This window comes from Leiobunum rupestre, chromosome 7 (genome assembly GCF_980474605.1).
Source record: "Leiobunum rupestre chromosome 7, qqLeiRupe1.1.hap1, whole genome shotgun sequence".
Lineage (NCBI taxonomy): Eukaryota > Metazoa > Arthropoda > Arachnida > Opiliones > Sclerosomatidae > Leiobunum > Leiobunum rupestre.
Window position 1 is genome coordinate 27954392 of NC_143390.1, and position 17287 is coordinate 27971678.

General features: G+C 39.5%; 1 protein-coding gene across 4 annotated transcripts in view; it reads right to left on the minus strand.

Annotated features, from left to right (window-relative positions):
- hth (Meis homeobox homothorax) overlaps positions 1–17287 on the minus strand; it is a 162435-nt gene that overhangs the window by 107982 nt on the left and 37166 nt on the right. For 3 of the 4 annotated variants that reach the window (XM_090180557.1, XM_090180556.1, XM_090180558.1), the window contains exons 6-7: positions 4937–5188; positions 4750–4824 (exon numbers count right to left, since the gene is read on the minus strand). In XM_090180557.1, the coding sequence (XP_090036683.1) occupies positions 4750–4824; positions 4937–5188 (327 nt within the window). The remainder of the gene's footprint in view (positions 1–4749; positions 4825–4936; positions 5189–17287) is intronic. The other variant, XM_090180560.1, reaches the window with a different exon arrangement.

Here is a 17287-nt window from a genome sequence, read left to right on the forward strand (position 1 = left end):
TTTCTACCGCCGGAATCTCGAACAAAACAGTCCGATTATAAATATTAACGAAATAACCGTCAATCGTAGAAGCGCGGGTTTCTACTTAAATTGGGCGGGTGTTCCCCGTCGCCCTGGCAACACCGTCCTAAACTCGGCCATTTCCGTGATCCAAGAACGTTAATTACAATTCCTAACGCAACTACGAGAAAGGAGCGTTTAAAAATACCATTCAAAGTTCCAGTTCAAAGACGGTAATATCGACAAATTTACGAGTAATAATTAGATTGCAAGCCCAGCTTCAAAATTAGGGTCTACGAGATATAAATTACAGGCCAAAAAAAAGGTATACTTTGGGAACAACGCTCGTTCTAGAGGGAAAAATTGGACGGGCTTTTGACACGTCATACCAGTTCGAATAGTCGTTACGCTAGCCCGCTAAGAAACATTTTTTCCCGCAAAGTTTGAGAGAGAAGTTAAACAACTCCCCTTTGGAAAAGTTTCTCGCTGCGGTTGTGTTTTTCTATCCGCGTTTCTGGAGGCTTTTAGTTAGGAGACAGGCCCTCAAATTAAAACCAGCGGAGGATTTCGGACCCTATAATCGGAGATGGAAGCCCAGTGGAACCGGACCGTATAATTACATAGCCGCTCCACTCGCCAGCGAAAAAGAGAGCCGAGTTAAAGAATATAAGAAAGAAAGGAATCAAAAGATACAACAGTCGAAGAAACGATTCCATGGACAAATATAAAAAGAGCCCATCACAAATGCCAAGAACTCAAAAAAAAACTGAACGCTCTTCCACCTATTCTTTATCCGTCAAGGTTCTCGCCAAAACCGACCATTCAATTCCTCAACGCTGGATAGAGAAAAAAAATTACACGAAGAATCTTTTTCGCGAACAATTTTCCTTCTAATTTATAGAAGCGAAATACAAGGTCTCTGGATACGGCTCAATACCAAGCCGGGAAATTGTTACTCGCTCAATACACTAAGCAATTGCGAAACCCTTTAACAAAAAAAAACCCATAATTAAGTTATAAATAGTCGATCATAAGTTTAAAAGTGGCTGTATTTCCTATACATTGCTAAATTTACGTAGGATGTTATTGCGTGTACAAGTTTCGTTAGAATATTAAAATGATTGTACATTGAAATACGTCGTATTACGAGCAAAAACAAATCAATATCGTAAGAACGTTAAATTAATGTAAAGATATTTTGTAAGATAGAAATAATTTAACTACCCCGTTCCGGAAGTCAAGTTCGCGAAAGAGAAGAAAAAGAAATGTTTATATCTGTTTCGAGGCTTTATCTCTCTGTCATTTGTAAAGGGGAAAAACCCTTTGGCCACTTACGAGGCGAATCCGATAAAAACCATTAAACCCATTAAAAATAAATCTTCGATGTAGAGAGTCTGGGGTCCCAATTTAGGATCCATAAATTTATAGATTAGAGATTCGGGGCCAACGAAAAGAAGAGAGGGGAGGAGTAGGAAAGGTCAGCGCGTGATGGGCGCGCGGATAGATGGCGCTTCCTCCAAGGTCTACGAGATATATTCCGGGAGGAGAGCGCGTAAAAAGTCGGATTCAGCTGCCGCTGGTTGTTGTACGATGGCAACAGCTGCGAACCGCCGGGAAAGAGAGCGGCCGGAAGATTTGGAGAGGTCAAAGCCATCCGCTAAAGCACCATCGACAACACCGTCCACCACTCGCCATCCGCTCTTAGCTGGTACTCGGGGTCGAGAGTGGGTGCCGGGGTAAAATCTCCGTATCTTAGTTCGAGTTCTGGTTTGGTGTAAACCTCGTGTCCGACAAGGCAGAGAGAGGAAACTATCCGATGTATAACTTGGGCTAGGTGTATCCGGCCTTGGGTTAACGACGGAGAGTCAGTGTACCACCGGTCCGATTATTGTCCAAACGAGCAACAGCGGGGACGGAAAAGCAACGGCTCTTATTTGCTCGTCGATATTATTAGATCGGCCAATACTGGCTACCGGTACGCTACTATCGATCCAGGAATCGGAAATATACCACTTATTGAAGTGACTTAATAATAATAATAATAATAATCAGCTAGGCTAATACCCAAGGCACCACCTTAGGCCTAAGTCATCATGCGACTTTTGAAGCCCTTAATTCAGGTGGCCGGGTTACAATGCGTAGGAGGGTGGTGGCAAGCCCTGCATGCCACGAGATCGAGCCAACAGCTCCCTACACTAACTATTACCCAGTTCCAACTGAGATCGACTAGGGCGATTTGGATGTCGAACTCCTACTTCAACCGTGAACTCTCGTGAACCCTTAACCGACCATCGAAGGTCCGTTGATTTTCTACCAAGAAAAACTAATTTCTATAAAACTAAAATGGCGTTACTTCATCCAAGATAAGCCACTATAGAGGTACAAGATTTAGCTACACAGTTTGACATTTAAAATTTATAAAGGCGCGCGTGTTCTACCAATAGATTAATCGATACGATTCGTATATAGTAAATATTTTTAATATAAAACAAGAATAAGGCGAGTGCCCGGTGAAAAGGGTTTCGCTTTAACCTTCGAGTTGACTTTATGACGGAAACACGCACGCCGTAGCGCGGCCAGAAAACGAGGGAAACACGATCCGATCAATCGATAACGTTTTCGCCCGAATAATATCGTATATCGAGAGAAAGGTGGCGATACGCGGTGACTCACTCCAAGTCATCTACTAGCTCTTTCCATTTCTAAGTCATTCCGTCGATCGAGTACGAGGCATCCTTCGACTTGGCAACAAGTCCATTTCTACCAGCCGCGAGAATCCATTGGATAGAAAAAACGAGTTATCGAACTTTATCAAATGAGGCACGTGTGTCAGGATAGTAGTACGCCGAAGCTTTCGAGTCGATTGCGCCTACGTCACTAAAATGGCGGGAGGGGGGGGGGAGTGACTCAACACTTAGTTACGTTCGGATTGTTTATCCAACCGCTAAGAAGTCGATTTCTTATTATAAGAATCTTGATTTCTAGGCAAAAAGATGGCGGGTGAAAGGGGACCGAGAAGGGCCAGATGGCCGGATCGAAGGTGAGAAATCTCATTCGATACGCGTGACATTCAAGCCGCTAGAATTCTGACAGCTGCTGATATTTCAACGTTTAACGAGAGAGGGGGGGAAGGGGGACAAAGGGATAAATTTTCGCTTTTATTTTTCTTACAATTTCTCTTCCAAAAACTAAAAGAAAGTTTTTGGAAGGTTCATCGCAATTGCCGAGTGCGCCTCTCAACGCGGGGCCGTTTCCGGACGCTCAAAACAAAACTTGCAGTTTCGATAACAACTTTCTATCGGGACGCAAACACACTTGAAATATTAGTCCCCTAAAAAGTCAAGAGTTCCAAAAAGCGAGAGTGTGACATCGCGCCGACCCGGACAAAACCTGCGCACGCGGATAACAGGGAGTTGAAGGTTCGAAAAAGGCTCCCACGAGGGGCTAGCTACTTCACAAATCCCGCGTACAAGTATCGGACAGTAAAAACAATTATTTCTGTAAAAGCTAGAAATCTACAAGATAGGGGAAATTCGAAAAATGTTAAAATTCGCGGGAAATACGAAAATATACTGACAAATATTGATAATCTCGTAAAATCTGAACCAATTTAAAAATGCAATTTAAATATTAGAAATATTATGAAATCGGAAAACTATTCTAAATGTTTTTCAAAGTGACTAGCCCCTCAGGCCCGAGTGTCACGCGAGGGGGGAGGGGCTGAAATGGTTCCTCCAGTGCCGGCACCATCTCAGTCTTCTACTTAACTATAACGAGGCCTCAAGGTGATCGTAAAAATATCTTAATAGATCAACAGTATATACGGCGAGGGTAATGGGAAAGGAACCCCGGTTGATATATGAATTTTTATAGCTTTGTAACTCGCGTTGAAGGGTCCGACAAGACGGGCTTTGATAAAAAGGAGAATTCGAGAGCTTATCTCTTCAAAACACATCGAGAGCTTCTTTCGCGCGTATAAAAAACTAGGTCCTAATAAAGTGCGCAGATAGCCCGGGAATTCCACTCAATTATTGCCAGCTCCGTACGTACCCTGCGCTTCCTTTTATTACCCACCGACAACAGTTCCTTGTAAAGAAAGATCTACCGCGAAAACACTTCACATCTCCCACTGGCCAAGTGCCGCGACGATCGAGAAATAATAAGCCTCAGTTCGCGAAATATTATAGGTCATACCAGAAGTAAATGAACCGAAGTTATCGAAATAGCGCTCAGAATCGGAGGGCGTTTTCCTTATGAAAATGATGAGAAAATTGAGTCAAATAAAAGCTAATTTCCATCCCCGTATTTTTACGCAATAAATTGCACTTGGGAATTGTGGGTATAGCTATTTCTATGCATGAAAAATCGTTACATAAAAACAAAAACTTTTGTTTTGGCCTGGGAGCGCGCAAAATTTCAAATTAGAGGTCAAAATGTAACTTCATAAGGAAAACGCCTCCAATATGGGGAATATAGCAGTCTGATGACTTCGGTTCATTTACTTCTGGTCATACGCAATACAGTATATAGGAAGAAAAAAAAAACAAATATATAAGAGTAGGTCTAATTTAAAGGGGGTTAAATTCAAGAGGGATATCAAACGAACACTGACAATCACCAGGAGGAAAACGCACAAAGTGGGAAATCAAAATGCGGATACATACGAGAGAAAAAAAATAAAACACAGGGAGTTTCTAAAAGTATATATATTGGTGGTGGGTAGATTTGGCAAGTACTGGTCACACTTACCGTGCCGGACCCGAATCGTGCTAAAGGGATAGCGTAATTTTCCAATAGGCCTTGGTTACATCTTTCAGAAACTCCCTGTGCGTAAAAGACGTTCCATAACCAAGCCGAAATAAAACGAGAATCGAAATAAATAGAAGAGAAGAAAGTGGGTGACGGTGCGGATGGAATGAAACGGTCGGGGGCTTACCATGACTTGGTCGGGGGTGGAAGAGGTGTCCGTGTTGTGGCCGGAAGTGTCCGAGCTGCCTCGGCCGCCGCCGCCGCCTCCGTGGCTGTGGGCGCCTCCGCTGCCTCCCGTCCCGTTGCTGTTGTTATTGTTATTGTTGTCGCCCAGGTCGCCGGGCTTCGAGTCCCGCTCGTCGATCACCAAGTCGATGGGCATCTTGCCCTTCAGACAGCTGATGTACCGCTGACAGAAGTTGTCGCACAGCTCGTGAACCTGTACAAGAGCGAACGAAAAGAGACGTTTTTGTCAGTCACTGAATCATCTTGACATCGGATAAATTTCAAAACGCATTCGTCAAAACGCTCCCCCCCCTCCCCCGCTATATTTAAGCGTTAAAACGATTCCCCCGATACACCGTGTGAAAAAGTCTTATTTATCTAACAAAAGCCACCTTCCCCAAAATTAATGGAAATACGTCATCAATACGGGTCCTATAAGATTCGAAATTCCTTTCTTCACTAACGAGCGAGTCGCGTGCGTTACCCCTCTACGTACGAGTTCATACATTATTAAGTTTAAAAGGCAAATAACACGAATTTATCTACGCGGCTAATTCCATACAATCACAAACCATACAATCGAGCCGCAATAGAAATTCTTCGATGTACGCGGGGTTATTTATTATAACTAACCCAGTCTTTAATTCAACGAGCTCGTGTCTAAGTCGCCCTACATTTCTTTAATAATAACAAAAAAACCAAAGTTAAAAAAAAATGATGAAATTCTATCGCAGAAAGCAAAGGTAATTTATGCGTCAAATTTTAAGGGGTAACGAGTAGTTGAGGATTTTGGTACCCCTATAGGGGGCCCCAGTCAAAAAGAAAAAACCTAAAGGCCGGTATTTTTTCAATCAACTTGGAGGATCATCAATCTTATTGTCTGGCATTCGTCGCGAGTCCACGGTTTGGAGGAAAAAATCTGACTGATATTAACGACCTTAGCGGGCCGAGAAAAAACCACCTCCAGAGTTCCAGCTATCAACCTAACCGCGCAGCGAAGAAACGCTCGACAGCCCCGTATAGATTCCCCATCAGGTAATTCTGGGTGAAAACGTGACAACGATGCCAGACAAAATCGGTGTTGCGAAGAGAATATAGGCGTAGCGTATTTCGCGGAGCCCCTTGAGTGCCTCTCCTCCCCGCTACCACGGCCGGGTTCGGATGCCGCGAGGAAAAAGAATTAAAAGAAAAAGCCTCTTTGCAACGAACAAGATCTCTAAGCGCTTTAGCCGTCCCACTAGAAGTGACAATCACTATCATTTGCAGCAAATAATAATTGCACCTTCTCTGCCCGGACCGACACGAATGGTGCCCCCCCCCCCCTTATTTCTTTCTTTTCCTTCGGGCGCATGACCCCCCTCGCTGCCGCCTCGGCTTCCAGATTATCTTGCAGGAAAAAAAAGACGCTGGGTTTATAATCTTAAACGGAGGAATTTCAACATGGATTTTTATAACCGAATACTATGGCGATTCACAAAACTTCGGACATTCGTCACTGTATCGTCTACGCGAGGCATTTTAAATAATTTCCTTGAAGTAGCTTTAGAATGTAACGCGATTAAGATAATAAACTACGCAACTTTATTTTATTTTATTTTGGAAGAGAGGGAAAAAGGGAAAATTAATGATTTTGGAAATTTTCCTAATTTTCGCTAGACATATTTGGTCTACTACTTCAAATACCGCGCCTCTACCTTTATTGGAATCCACGAATGAAATTAACTGGGATTCGGAAGTGTCAGAAATAAATGAACCGAAGTTATCGAAATAGCGCACAGAATCGGAGGGCATTTTCCTAATGAAAATGATGAGAAAATCGAGTCAAATAAAAGCTAATTTCCAACCCCGTCTTTTGACGTGATAAATTGCACTTGGGAATTGTGGGTATAGCTATTTCTATGTATGAAAAATGGTTACATAAAAACAAAAACGTTTTTTTTCGGTCTAGGAGCGCGCAAAATTTCAAATTCGAGGTCAAAATGTAACTTCATAAGGAAAACGCCTCCAACATGGGGAGTATAGCAGTCTGATAACTTGAACGGTTCATTTTCTTTTGGAAGTGTGTCATAGATTTTAAAATATTTTTAAGTAAATTATTTTTTTTTATATTAAATATTATAAAGCTTATTGTTTTAGTTTAAAAAAAATGTGAAAGAGATAAAAAGGGATTTATTAGAACCGACAAAGGGAGAAATGAGAGTGTCCGAGTGGAAATAATCTATTTGGTAAAACGCGTGAATTGGGGGTATATAAGGCGCATCGTCACGTACCGTCCGGGGCTTACTGGTTCGCTCCGAATGGGTATAATTTGGGGGGAAAATGCCTTGGGCAGAAGCCAGGATTTCGCTCGTATATGATTCAATCTTATTATTATCAATTGGACGCAATGAGACGATAATCCGAAGGAAAAACACAAAAGAGCCGTCGGCGGCGCTGGGCTCGTTTTTGGTGACGTAGCGACGGGAATGGATGAGGGTGAATACCATTAAACGAGCGAATATAAGACGAAAGACTAGATCGGATCGCGACAACGGAGTTGATACTTCGAGGGAAGGCACCCGGTTAGGTACAATCTACGACGCTATCTCGTAAACCCCCGGGTCAACTTAAAAAGGCGCCAAAAACGAAACGATGATTTATTTACCCTCTTTCGCGCAATTTTTAGCGGAATTAAGATTGCTTTTAAATTATCTCATCAAGAAGTATATAAATCACGCGTCGGCTTTCCGTCTGGCCCTACTGCGCGGTAGGCGTAATGCAAAAATCTCTCTCTCGAGACTGTTTTGTCTCGGCGATTTATGGGGGGCATTACGGTAGCCGAGGATAACGGCCAAATTTCGAGATTGGCTTCAATTTAGGCTTTTTTTCCAGTACACGGGACGATGAACCCATTTTTGTATCGCGAAAATTAGCTAATATTTGAGATAAACGGGAAGACACTCGGTCATATCCACGCCTTTGCGTTGGAGACGATATAATGAAGGACAAATATAGTCGGAATTAAAAGTTTAGGCCTATAACTAATGAAGCTTTTTCTTCTGGCAGCGAACACGCGAATTAGCGATAAACAAATGTTGAGTGAATACGGCGTCGGTTTACGCTCTTGGAACCCGTTGGATTTTAATGGAGCCGTCAAGATTAGTTTGGACAGGTCCCGTGCCGCCGTCGAAACACCCTCGGAAAATAGACGCTTTAATTTCAACCACAATTTTCGAGTTTGTTCAAATCACGCGAAATTTGCTTTTTGCGTTTGACATTGACCGATTAGCCGCGCTTTTAAGTTGGTAATGAACTTTGAATTAGTTTATTTCAAATAATGCCCGAAAAGTGAAGGGACTAATTTTACTCAATTTCAAATATCAGCGCGATGAGGGCGAAAAAACTATAAACTCGCTCTCGTAGCGAACTTTGAATTCGTTTAATTCAAATAAACTCGTCTAATTTAGTAGCGGATAATTTTACTAAGATCTCTCAATTTCAAATATTATTCGTCCCATAAGGGTTAAAAAATCTTAGATCTCATACAGTGGTCTCAGAAAATAGAGCTAAAAAATGAACAGAAATTATAAGATAAAATTTCGAAATTATAGGACTAAATTACCAATTAAAAGAGTTTTATAGGGTTAAAAATTGAAAGTTTTATAAAATACTCATAACAACGTAAGAAATATCAGAAAATAAATTTCAAAATCTTTCCAATCTGCCCCTTCAATTTTTGAGAGGGTCATTCCTTTACGAGAAGAATACGAATTAAATATATTTATTGTTGCTGTGTAAATCTTACAGAATTATAGGATTTATAGGACCATTTCAGAATTATAGGATTTATAAGACCATTTCAGAATTATAGGATTTATAAGACCATTTCAGAATTATAGGATTTATAAGACCATTTCAGAATTATAGGATTTATAAGACCATATCAGAATTATAGGATTTATAAGACCATATCAGAATTATAGGACTTTTGGGACCATTTCAGAATTATAGGATTTATAAGACCATTTCAGAATTATAGGATTTATAAGACCATTTCAGAATTATAGGATTTATAAGACCATTTCAGAATTATAGGATTTATAAGACCATTTCAGTGTAGGTATTATAGGACGTGTGGGAGCCAGGTCTCATACCTCACATTGTATTAAATAATTTCAAATAAACATAAAGGAGTTAGCGACTAGCTTTACTAAGATCTATCGATTTCAAATACCAAAAAAGAACGGAAAAAATGTAAACTCAATCGAATCCAAATCATTCAAACCAAATAAAATAAAAGATGCGAAGTCGAACAAAAAAAGCATACAAGGTCATTTATATCCGATAACAATACGCAAGACGAGCGAGAGAGACGGCCGTAAAATCGAATTCCTTTCCAATAAAATTACACCCCGTGAATAAGGTTTTTTCTGGATTTTTCCGCCCACTATACGATAATATATACTAGTCACACAGTGACGAGATGAAGAGGGGGTTGTCTGCCTATCCATATACCTTACAGTCGCGGCGACACCACTTTCCCCAGACAGTACGGTCAAAGGCGGGGAAAGGGTACAACGCGCCTAGAATACGAGGACGCGTGACAACGTCGCCAGACTCTCGTTCGAGTTTCGGATAAAGTGTCTAATTTTCCAAACCAATAATCCGCGTATAGTCAACTCGGAGACGAAGAAGGCCTAGCATTAGTCCCTTATTATTTATTCCCAATATTCCGAGATCCTGACTGATACCGGGAAAGTGGATGCCTTTCCAAATTGCCGGCCTGTCATTCTATCTAGGCGCGCATTTATCCCGGCTATTTTCCAAATCTTTTTTACTTCTTCTCGTCCGATGAGAAGACGCCATTGTGCCTATATACTTATACTCGTACGATTTTATATAAGATGCACGCTCGCTGGAGTGTGCAGACAACAATTTCGCCTGTCAAATTCCCGTCAGGAAATTTTTTCCCAGCGCGAAAAAATAAAAGATTTTATATTTCCAGGAGATACGTAACCCTAAAAACCTGGATTTTCTTAGCTTTTCGATTTCGCCAAGGATTATTATTTTTACCAAAATACTATGGAAAACGTTATTTATTTTCAAAAGGTACACTGTAGTAAAAAGAGAATGGGAAGATATGTTCGTGTCGGAGTGACGTCAACACGAAGAGGTCCCCCCCCCCCCTCCGGTTCCCCCAAATTGTCCCGACGTGCATAGATAACTACTTCCGGTCACGTTATATATTCCCCCATAAACGCCAACCGCCAGTTTAATCGGATATTACAAGGGTGAAGCGATGCGGGATTAGAAACGAGAATAAAAACGCTTTATCGCATACGAATAGCCTCATTTTTGAAAATTTTAATTATTTACGCCCAAAGAACAACTAATTTTGTTTCAAATGTGCGAGACTAACTAAATTCCAAATTTCACCTCATCAGACCACACACACACACACACTTATGAAATTAATAAGAAACCATTTAAACTATCAAGATAAAAGTCGACAAAATTAATATTTTTAGGTTATCTCATCGATGATTTTTTATTGACGTATAAATCTAGTTATAGTTCGTCATCGTGCAGATCTATAACACTAACGTGGTCACGTCATCCGAGCCGCCATGACACTAAAGAGAAATCGGTCAACAGTATCGTTAACACGAATGGGTTATTGCGGTAGATTTTTTTGTTAATTTCGTTTCAAAATTTCAATAATTACGAAATATGAATTAAGGGTTAAGAGGGCAATAAATTGTGATAAGATGCCGCGGCGATAGTCACTTTGGTAAAAATGTTAATAGCCATTCAATTAGCCACCAGCGACCCACAACGGTAATATAACCAAATCATTTTGCAAACTTCCACGAAAGAAATATAACAGCGGCCAGAACAGAGAGATAATTAGGATTTTAATATGGCAATCACGTCGGCAATTTTTAACACGATATAATCATTTGAGGGAAAAGAGAAAAAGAAAAGCCTTCCCAATTAAATCAAAATATCACTTTAAATCCAAATTACCTAATACGAATTCGTGAGAAATTAAATGGCCGAGAGATCGTAATTTCATTTTGCTAATGTTCCCTTCTCACTCTCCGCGCTGTAGCCTTCGGGGCTGAGCGAAATGTACTATTTCAATAATAGAAACAGCGTCATTAAGAATAACTTAGCCGCTAATAGATCCGAGTCCGCTGGCGAATAACTGTCTTTCCCACACCTCGTTCGTGTCTCGTCAAAGTGTGATCTACAACGACGGACACCTTCCCATCGGTTTTGTTTTTGGAGACGATTAACACTTCATTAAGGGGGAAGAATACAGTAAAAGCCTCTTTTTCGTTCAAGCTGAACGTTTCTGTTTTAACATTTACATAATTAAATTATATTTTTCTTATTAGACTGAACCTTCCTCTAGTGCTTAAAATAATTTTGATAATTCTAATATTAATAGTTCACGAGATATAAGGTCCTAACTAAAGGGAAGTTTGTGCGCTTGCCCAACTTGTTTAGCTCCGGGGGTCCGAATTAAAACGTAATAACTTAATTATTTTTAAATTTAAAATTGTCAAAATTATTTTAAGCACTAAACAAGAGGTTGTTCTACACTTAAATATTAATTTTACAAGTTAAAATACAAAATTAAAAGAGTTCAGCTTGAAATAGCGCGAAAGTAGACAATGGCCACTGTAGTCTTCCCCTTTAAGGAGTTTCGCTTTAAAACAGCGGAGTACAAAATACGTTTTACGTAAGCTTAATTACGCGTTCCGTGTCTTTTTATTTGCGGGTCTTTAAATACACTCGTAACGGTGTGTCTCTATTCAACACAATTAGACAACAATTTTTTTAAATGTAAAATTCGAACATTTAAAAATAAAATGACCGAATAAAAAAATGCGAAATTAACAGACGTTATCAGGTTTGAAAATTTAAAGACAATTACCGAACTCACTTTTTTAAAATGACCACACATTAGAAAAAAAATTACCATACTCAAAAAAAAAGTATTGTCTGCCCTTTGACGAAATATCGACGGTACCCTATTTACCTAACACAAAACACACGAAGGAAGTAGGACATGATCAAAAGAGGTATGCAAAACTTAATTATTTATTTTTATTTTGGTTAATACTAATTATGTTGGTTTCCCGCATCTTGCCTAATGTTTGGCTTTGGATGATATTAACGTAGCAGTCCACTGTTCCAAATGATAATATTTGATCTCAAACAAAGGCCGGAGAAGTTTCAGACCGAGGGGCTAACCACTCTTAGAAAGTCTGTACACCGGATTACACTTAGATTAGCACTGCCAAAGGCAGTGACTTCAAAGATTACGCGTGGTCCCATTAGTACAGTCAAAGGTACGGCTCTGTACACCGATTACGCGGAGTGATCAGCCCCTCGTTTCAGACCTACAATTTTTTTTAAAGGTAGGCTAGATTATGGATTTTGTGACCTCATAAGGATAGTGAATAAACAAACCATATAAACAGTGTTATGTTAGTAAAACATATGACCAGAAATATTAAAAACGAGTTTCTTAAAACAGTACGAGAGCTGATGAATCATTGCTTACGTTATTTCAAAGGCCATTTCACGATAAATAAATTTCTAACATTCTATTTCGACAACTGTCCACTAGGTTCTCTCGTATCTGAACGCCGTTGCCTAGGTAACAACATCGTTTGAACTTTGAAGAGTAAAACCCAAAAAAAAATAAAGCGTTGCAAAGTGAAAACTGTTGCATTATATATAACAAATATGGGATGTAATTTGCTTTTTTAGCCTGTTAAAAATAAGCTAAATGCCCAGAATTAAGAAAATGAATGGGCATTACACGTGTTTCACTAATTTAAATGGTTGTGCTATAAATTGTTTTTTTGTCTCAATTTCTAGAAATTAAATTAAAGTTCATGCAAATTGGATTTTATAAATTATCGATGGTTTGCAGAGGTAAGTTTTGAATTTTGGATGGGTGCTGTTTCTGAATCAAATGAAATAATATTTTTGACACAACGTTATCAACAGACAGGTTAGACCCGAGGTAACAAGATTTCACGGACATTGAAGTACACACAGTCCCACCGATGTATTTACTATATTTCAAACATAAAATTTAAATTTGAACAACTTTAACTTAACAAACCTAAGAGGGATTTTTTCGAGTTGCCTAGTTTTGGAAATAAGGTAGCGAAACGTGAACACTTTAATTTAAATTAATTTTTAGACAAACCGAACTTTTCGATTTACTTGGTTTTGGAAATAAATTAGCGAAACGCGATCATTTTAAATGAAATTATTTTTGGACAAACCGAATTTTTCGAGTTACCAGGTTTTGGAAATAATGTAGCGAGACGCGAACACGTTAATTTAAATTAATTTTTAGACAAACCGAACTTTTCAATTTACTTGGTTTTGGAAATAAATTAGCGAAACGCGATCATTTTAAATGAAATTATTTTTGGACAAATCGAATTTTTCGAGTTACCAGGTTTTGAAAATAAGGTAGCGAGACGCAAACGAGTTAATTCAAATTAATTTAACCGAACAAAATGAATTTTTCGAGTTACCTGGTTTTGGAAATGAGGTCGCGACACGCGAACGAATTGTTTTAGAGTTAGATGGAGCCTAAGTCGATTGGTACGAAATTCAAATATCACAATAGAGCGTACGCGAGTCGGTTGGGCCTCGCGAATTGGCCAGAAATCTCACTTAAAATAAAAAAAATTTAATGCAACCGAAAACGTAGTTCACAAATAATCAGTACAAATTTATTTAATTTAAAAAGGTTATGTAAATTTCGAAAATCGCCAACAATTACTAAAATGGGTAAATGTGGGTAAAAATATAGGATGTTATAGGACATTTTTGAAAATATAGGATATTATCGGACCTCTGGGGGCACTATAATTATACCTAAGCAGCGCACCTTACTGCCAAGGACTGAGACGTGCTGTATTCAAGGTTCTTACTATGAGGTTTAGCTAATAAATATATACAGGGTGTTTCAAAAGGTTATGCAAAAATTTGAAAGAGTAGTAGGGAGTGAGTTGAGAAGTATGCCTGATTTTTCCCCATTTTCCTACGATGAGTTAAAAGAGCGCCAGAGAGCTTCAACGTGTGTCCGACTAGCCCCTGGGAGTAGGCTGCAACAAGCGCCAAACCAAGCAGCTGGGACTTTAAATACTTTTTAAGTTTACTTTTTTACGCTCGTTACCTCGATTTGTTTACAAAGTCCTTTTTTACCTATCACACGAATCCAAACCTTAATGTTCGCATTTCCCCGCTGCTTGGTTTACCGCTGGTTGCAGCCTACTTCCAGGGGCTAGTAGGCCACACTTTGAAGCTCTCTGGCGCTCTTTTAACTCATCGTAGGAAAATGGAAAAAAAACAGGCATACTTCTCAACTCACCCCCTACTACTCCTTATATTTTTTGCACAACCTTTTGAAACACCCTGTATTTTATAGTCTTTTTAACCAAATAGTTCATCTGGTTATATTGAAATTCACGCTTTTAAATCGCGCCAAATTGGCAACGAGGGAGGCAACCTCATCCTCAAAAAAAGTAAGTGCGAACTGGCTTCGGCATTTCTCCCATTTCGCAATTAAAAGGGCATTCTACCCCCTTTTCCACGCGCGTACAGGTGGTTTTTAGTTATCAGGTGGCCCCGCGGATATTCCTTAGAACATCACTATGCGACAGAGGGTAAATATTAATTAAAAATAATATATCCATTAACAGAGCGTAATAAGTGAATTCGAACACGCCATTTTGTTCCGTGATATTTATTACGAGTAAAAACGTGAATATTTAGAAGCGAAAGGTTAAGTTACTGTTAAAGGTTCGTTTCGTAGCGAGCAAAATAAAGCGTATATACAGCCTCGGAAACTCCCGAGTCTCGTGAGCGAAGATTTCGGGGCAATTTTCGAGAGAATTCAATATCATTAAACGCCAATTTACTCGCTCAACTTTCTGCAATAATGGAAAATTCGTGCCCACCCAAAACATTATTACGAAGCCTCGAATGAAATACGCGTAATCGGGATGAGATGGAAATTTGGCCGACAAAAAAAAAGAACTAGAAAAAGTCTATACAAATCTCGTTTTTTTTCCCCTTAATTCGATTTCCAGGTATAAATAGGGTTAATTGACGGTGGAAAAGCGTGATTTTGTAGCGTAAATAAAGAGAGGGATATACAGGGTGTATCATAAATAGCGAAAAGGAGGTTTAATTATAGTGCTATTTTTATCCGTCGTTTTATCACGAGGTATATAGACCAGCATGGCGAATAAATAGCGCTGTCGAGAAAAAGGGTACTCTTAATGGCAGCCCCCATAGTACGGGGTATTAAAAAGGTCTATACTTTTCGTATAATTGGGTTGTTTATTACCCTGTAGATCTATTTAGCAGGGAGAGTATAGCTAAAGCGCGAAGCTGTATAAAGTGTAGGGTTTAGACTTAACCCCTCCCAATAGACTTAACCGAAATGTCAAGTGAGCCTGTCTTCCGAAAAAGGCTTTAGATATATAAAGGAGGAACCTATTTTGATACGGGACTATAGTAGTCTGCTATTAAAAATCGTGGCTGGGCGATTAACCCCTAGCGGTAGGAATGCGCTCCGCTTGATAAAAAGGGAGGAAATGAAAGCCGAGAGTAAATGTAGTACGTGCACGATGATGCTACGATTAAAAGATAGCTAATGGTCGGGGAGCCCCGAAAATTCTGATTTATACATCGGAGTAAGGTACCGGTAGGGGAACAAAATCACGTACGCTGACGAAGCCAGCGTGGAGAATTTGGAAATAAACTGTCATTATTTTAAATATGGATTCGCGGCTCGGTTCGTATAAAAACCTCGAAGTGGACCCACTGCGAAAAAGCTCGTAGTGACCAAAGCGGATGGGAATCTATTTTAGATTTTTATTTATTCAAACTTTAAGTAGAGTCGAAAGAAAAAATAAGCCTCGGATATGGAAATTTTCGTATAAAATTAAAGCCACGCCGAGGTGGTCTAACATCATTCAAAACACGAACTAAACCTGATTTGTTTTTCTTCTTTCTTAACTTAGTAACGTACAAAAAAATATCAAAAATTATTTTTGTAGGCAGTTACGGGGATTTCGTAAGGAACCGCGCGAAACAGGCGTTTCGTGAACATAGTTTTTCTAAGCCACGAAATTGCGCCGGAGTTGCCGTAGAAGATGCAATAATTAATATTCTTCGGGGTGGAAAATGTAATTACGCTGATGGTTTTAAAAACCATCAAGAGTTGGTAAATTTCGACCGGATATCCTCGAAACATTCCACCATAATCGCCATCCTCTGAAGTTACCGGAGAGTGCGGAACCAAGGCGAGTGGATAGCCAAGACGAAGGCCGTAAGATGTCGATTGAGTCGCCACTTCGAGTAAGAGAACGCGAGTCAACCATGGATCAAGAATCACTGTTCAGTCTTCAAAAAGCTCGCGTTAATACTGGGAATAAGAAAATCACGGGTAATTTTAGTTCAATGTGGACAAGCTTGGCGTCGCTGAAGTCGATTTCCGGCGTAGTTTCGTTCACGTTCAATTTTGATAAAATGGCGCCGTTGTTGTCGGATAAGTTTTAAACCTTTCATTTATGTAATTGGTTCTTTAAAAGATTAAGTAATGGTAATTAACCATTGTGTCAAGTAAAATTAACCAGTAAGCCGCATATAACCGAGGTTTTTAATGAAATTAACTAAACTTTTAAAATGTAATTAAAATAAAATATTTATTTATTTATTTATTTATTACGGAAGACTCATGAGGTGATTGTAATATTTAAAATTTAATAAAATAAAGTTTAAAATACATACAAATTTTCGAACGTGATGGATAATACATCTACGTTGGGACACAACGTTTCGGAACTTACGAGTTCCTTTGTCAAGTGTAAAAAATGTCCTTAACTATACCAAACCTAACTTTATCGCGAGTACTGTCGCCTAACCTCTGACTAGTGATATTTGAACAGAATTATTGAGGCGCTTCAAAGCGGCTGGCGTACCTCGGTAAGCCTTCCGATTTAGGCCACGCCTACCGTGTCCAAATATCGGGAACCGCGAGTCCCTTTAGATTCTTGGTCCACGAGTCAACGGGCTTCCACAGTCTTTGTAAATAAATCGTCGAAGATAATTAGTATTTGGTACATGACTGAACTTGATGGCGTCGATTTACATGATAATTTGGGTAAATATTTAGCGAAAACAGGCGATCGAGAACGAGGAGCCGCTTGAAAAAACGTTCGCGATGTAATGGCTTTCGCGCGATTTTTAACACGCCAATTAGCTAAGCAAAAACCGTTCCAAC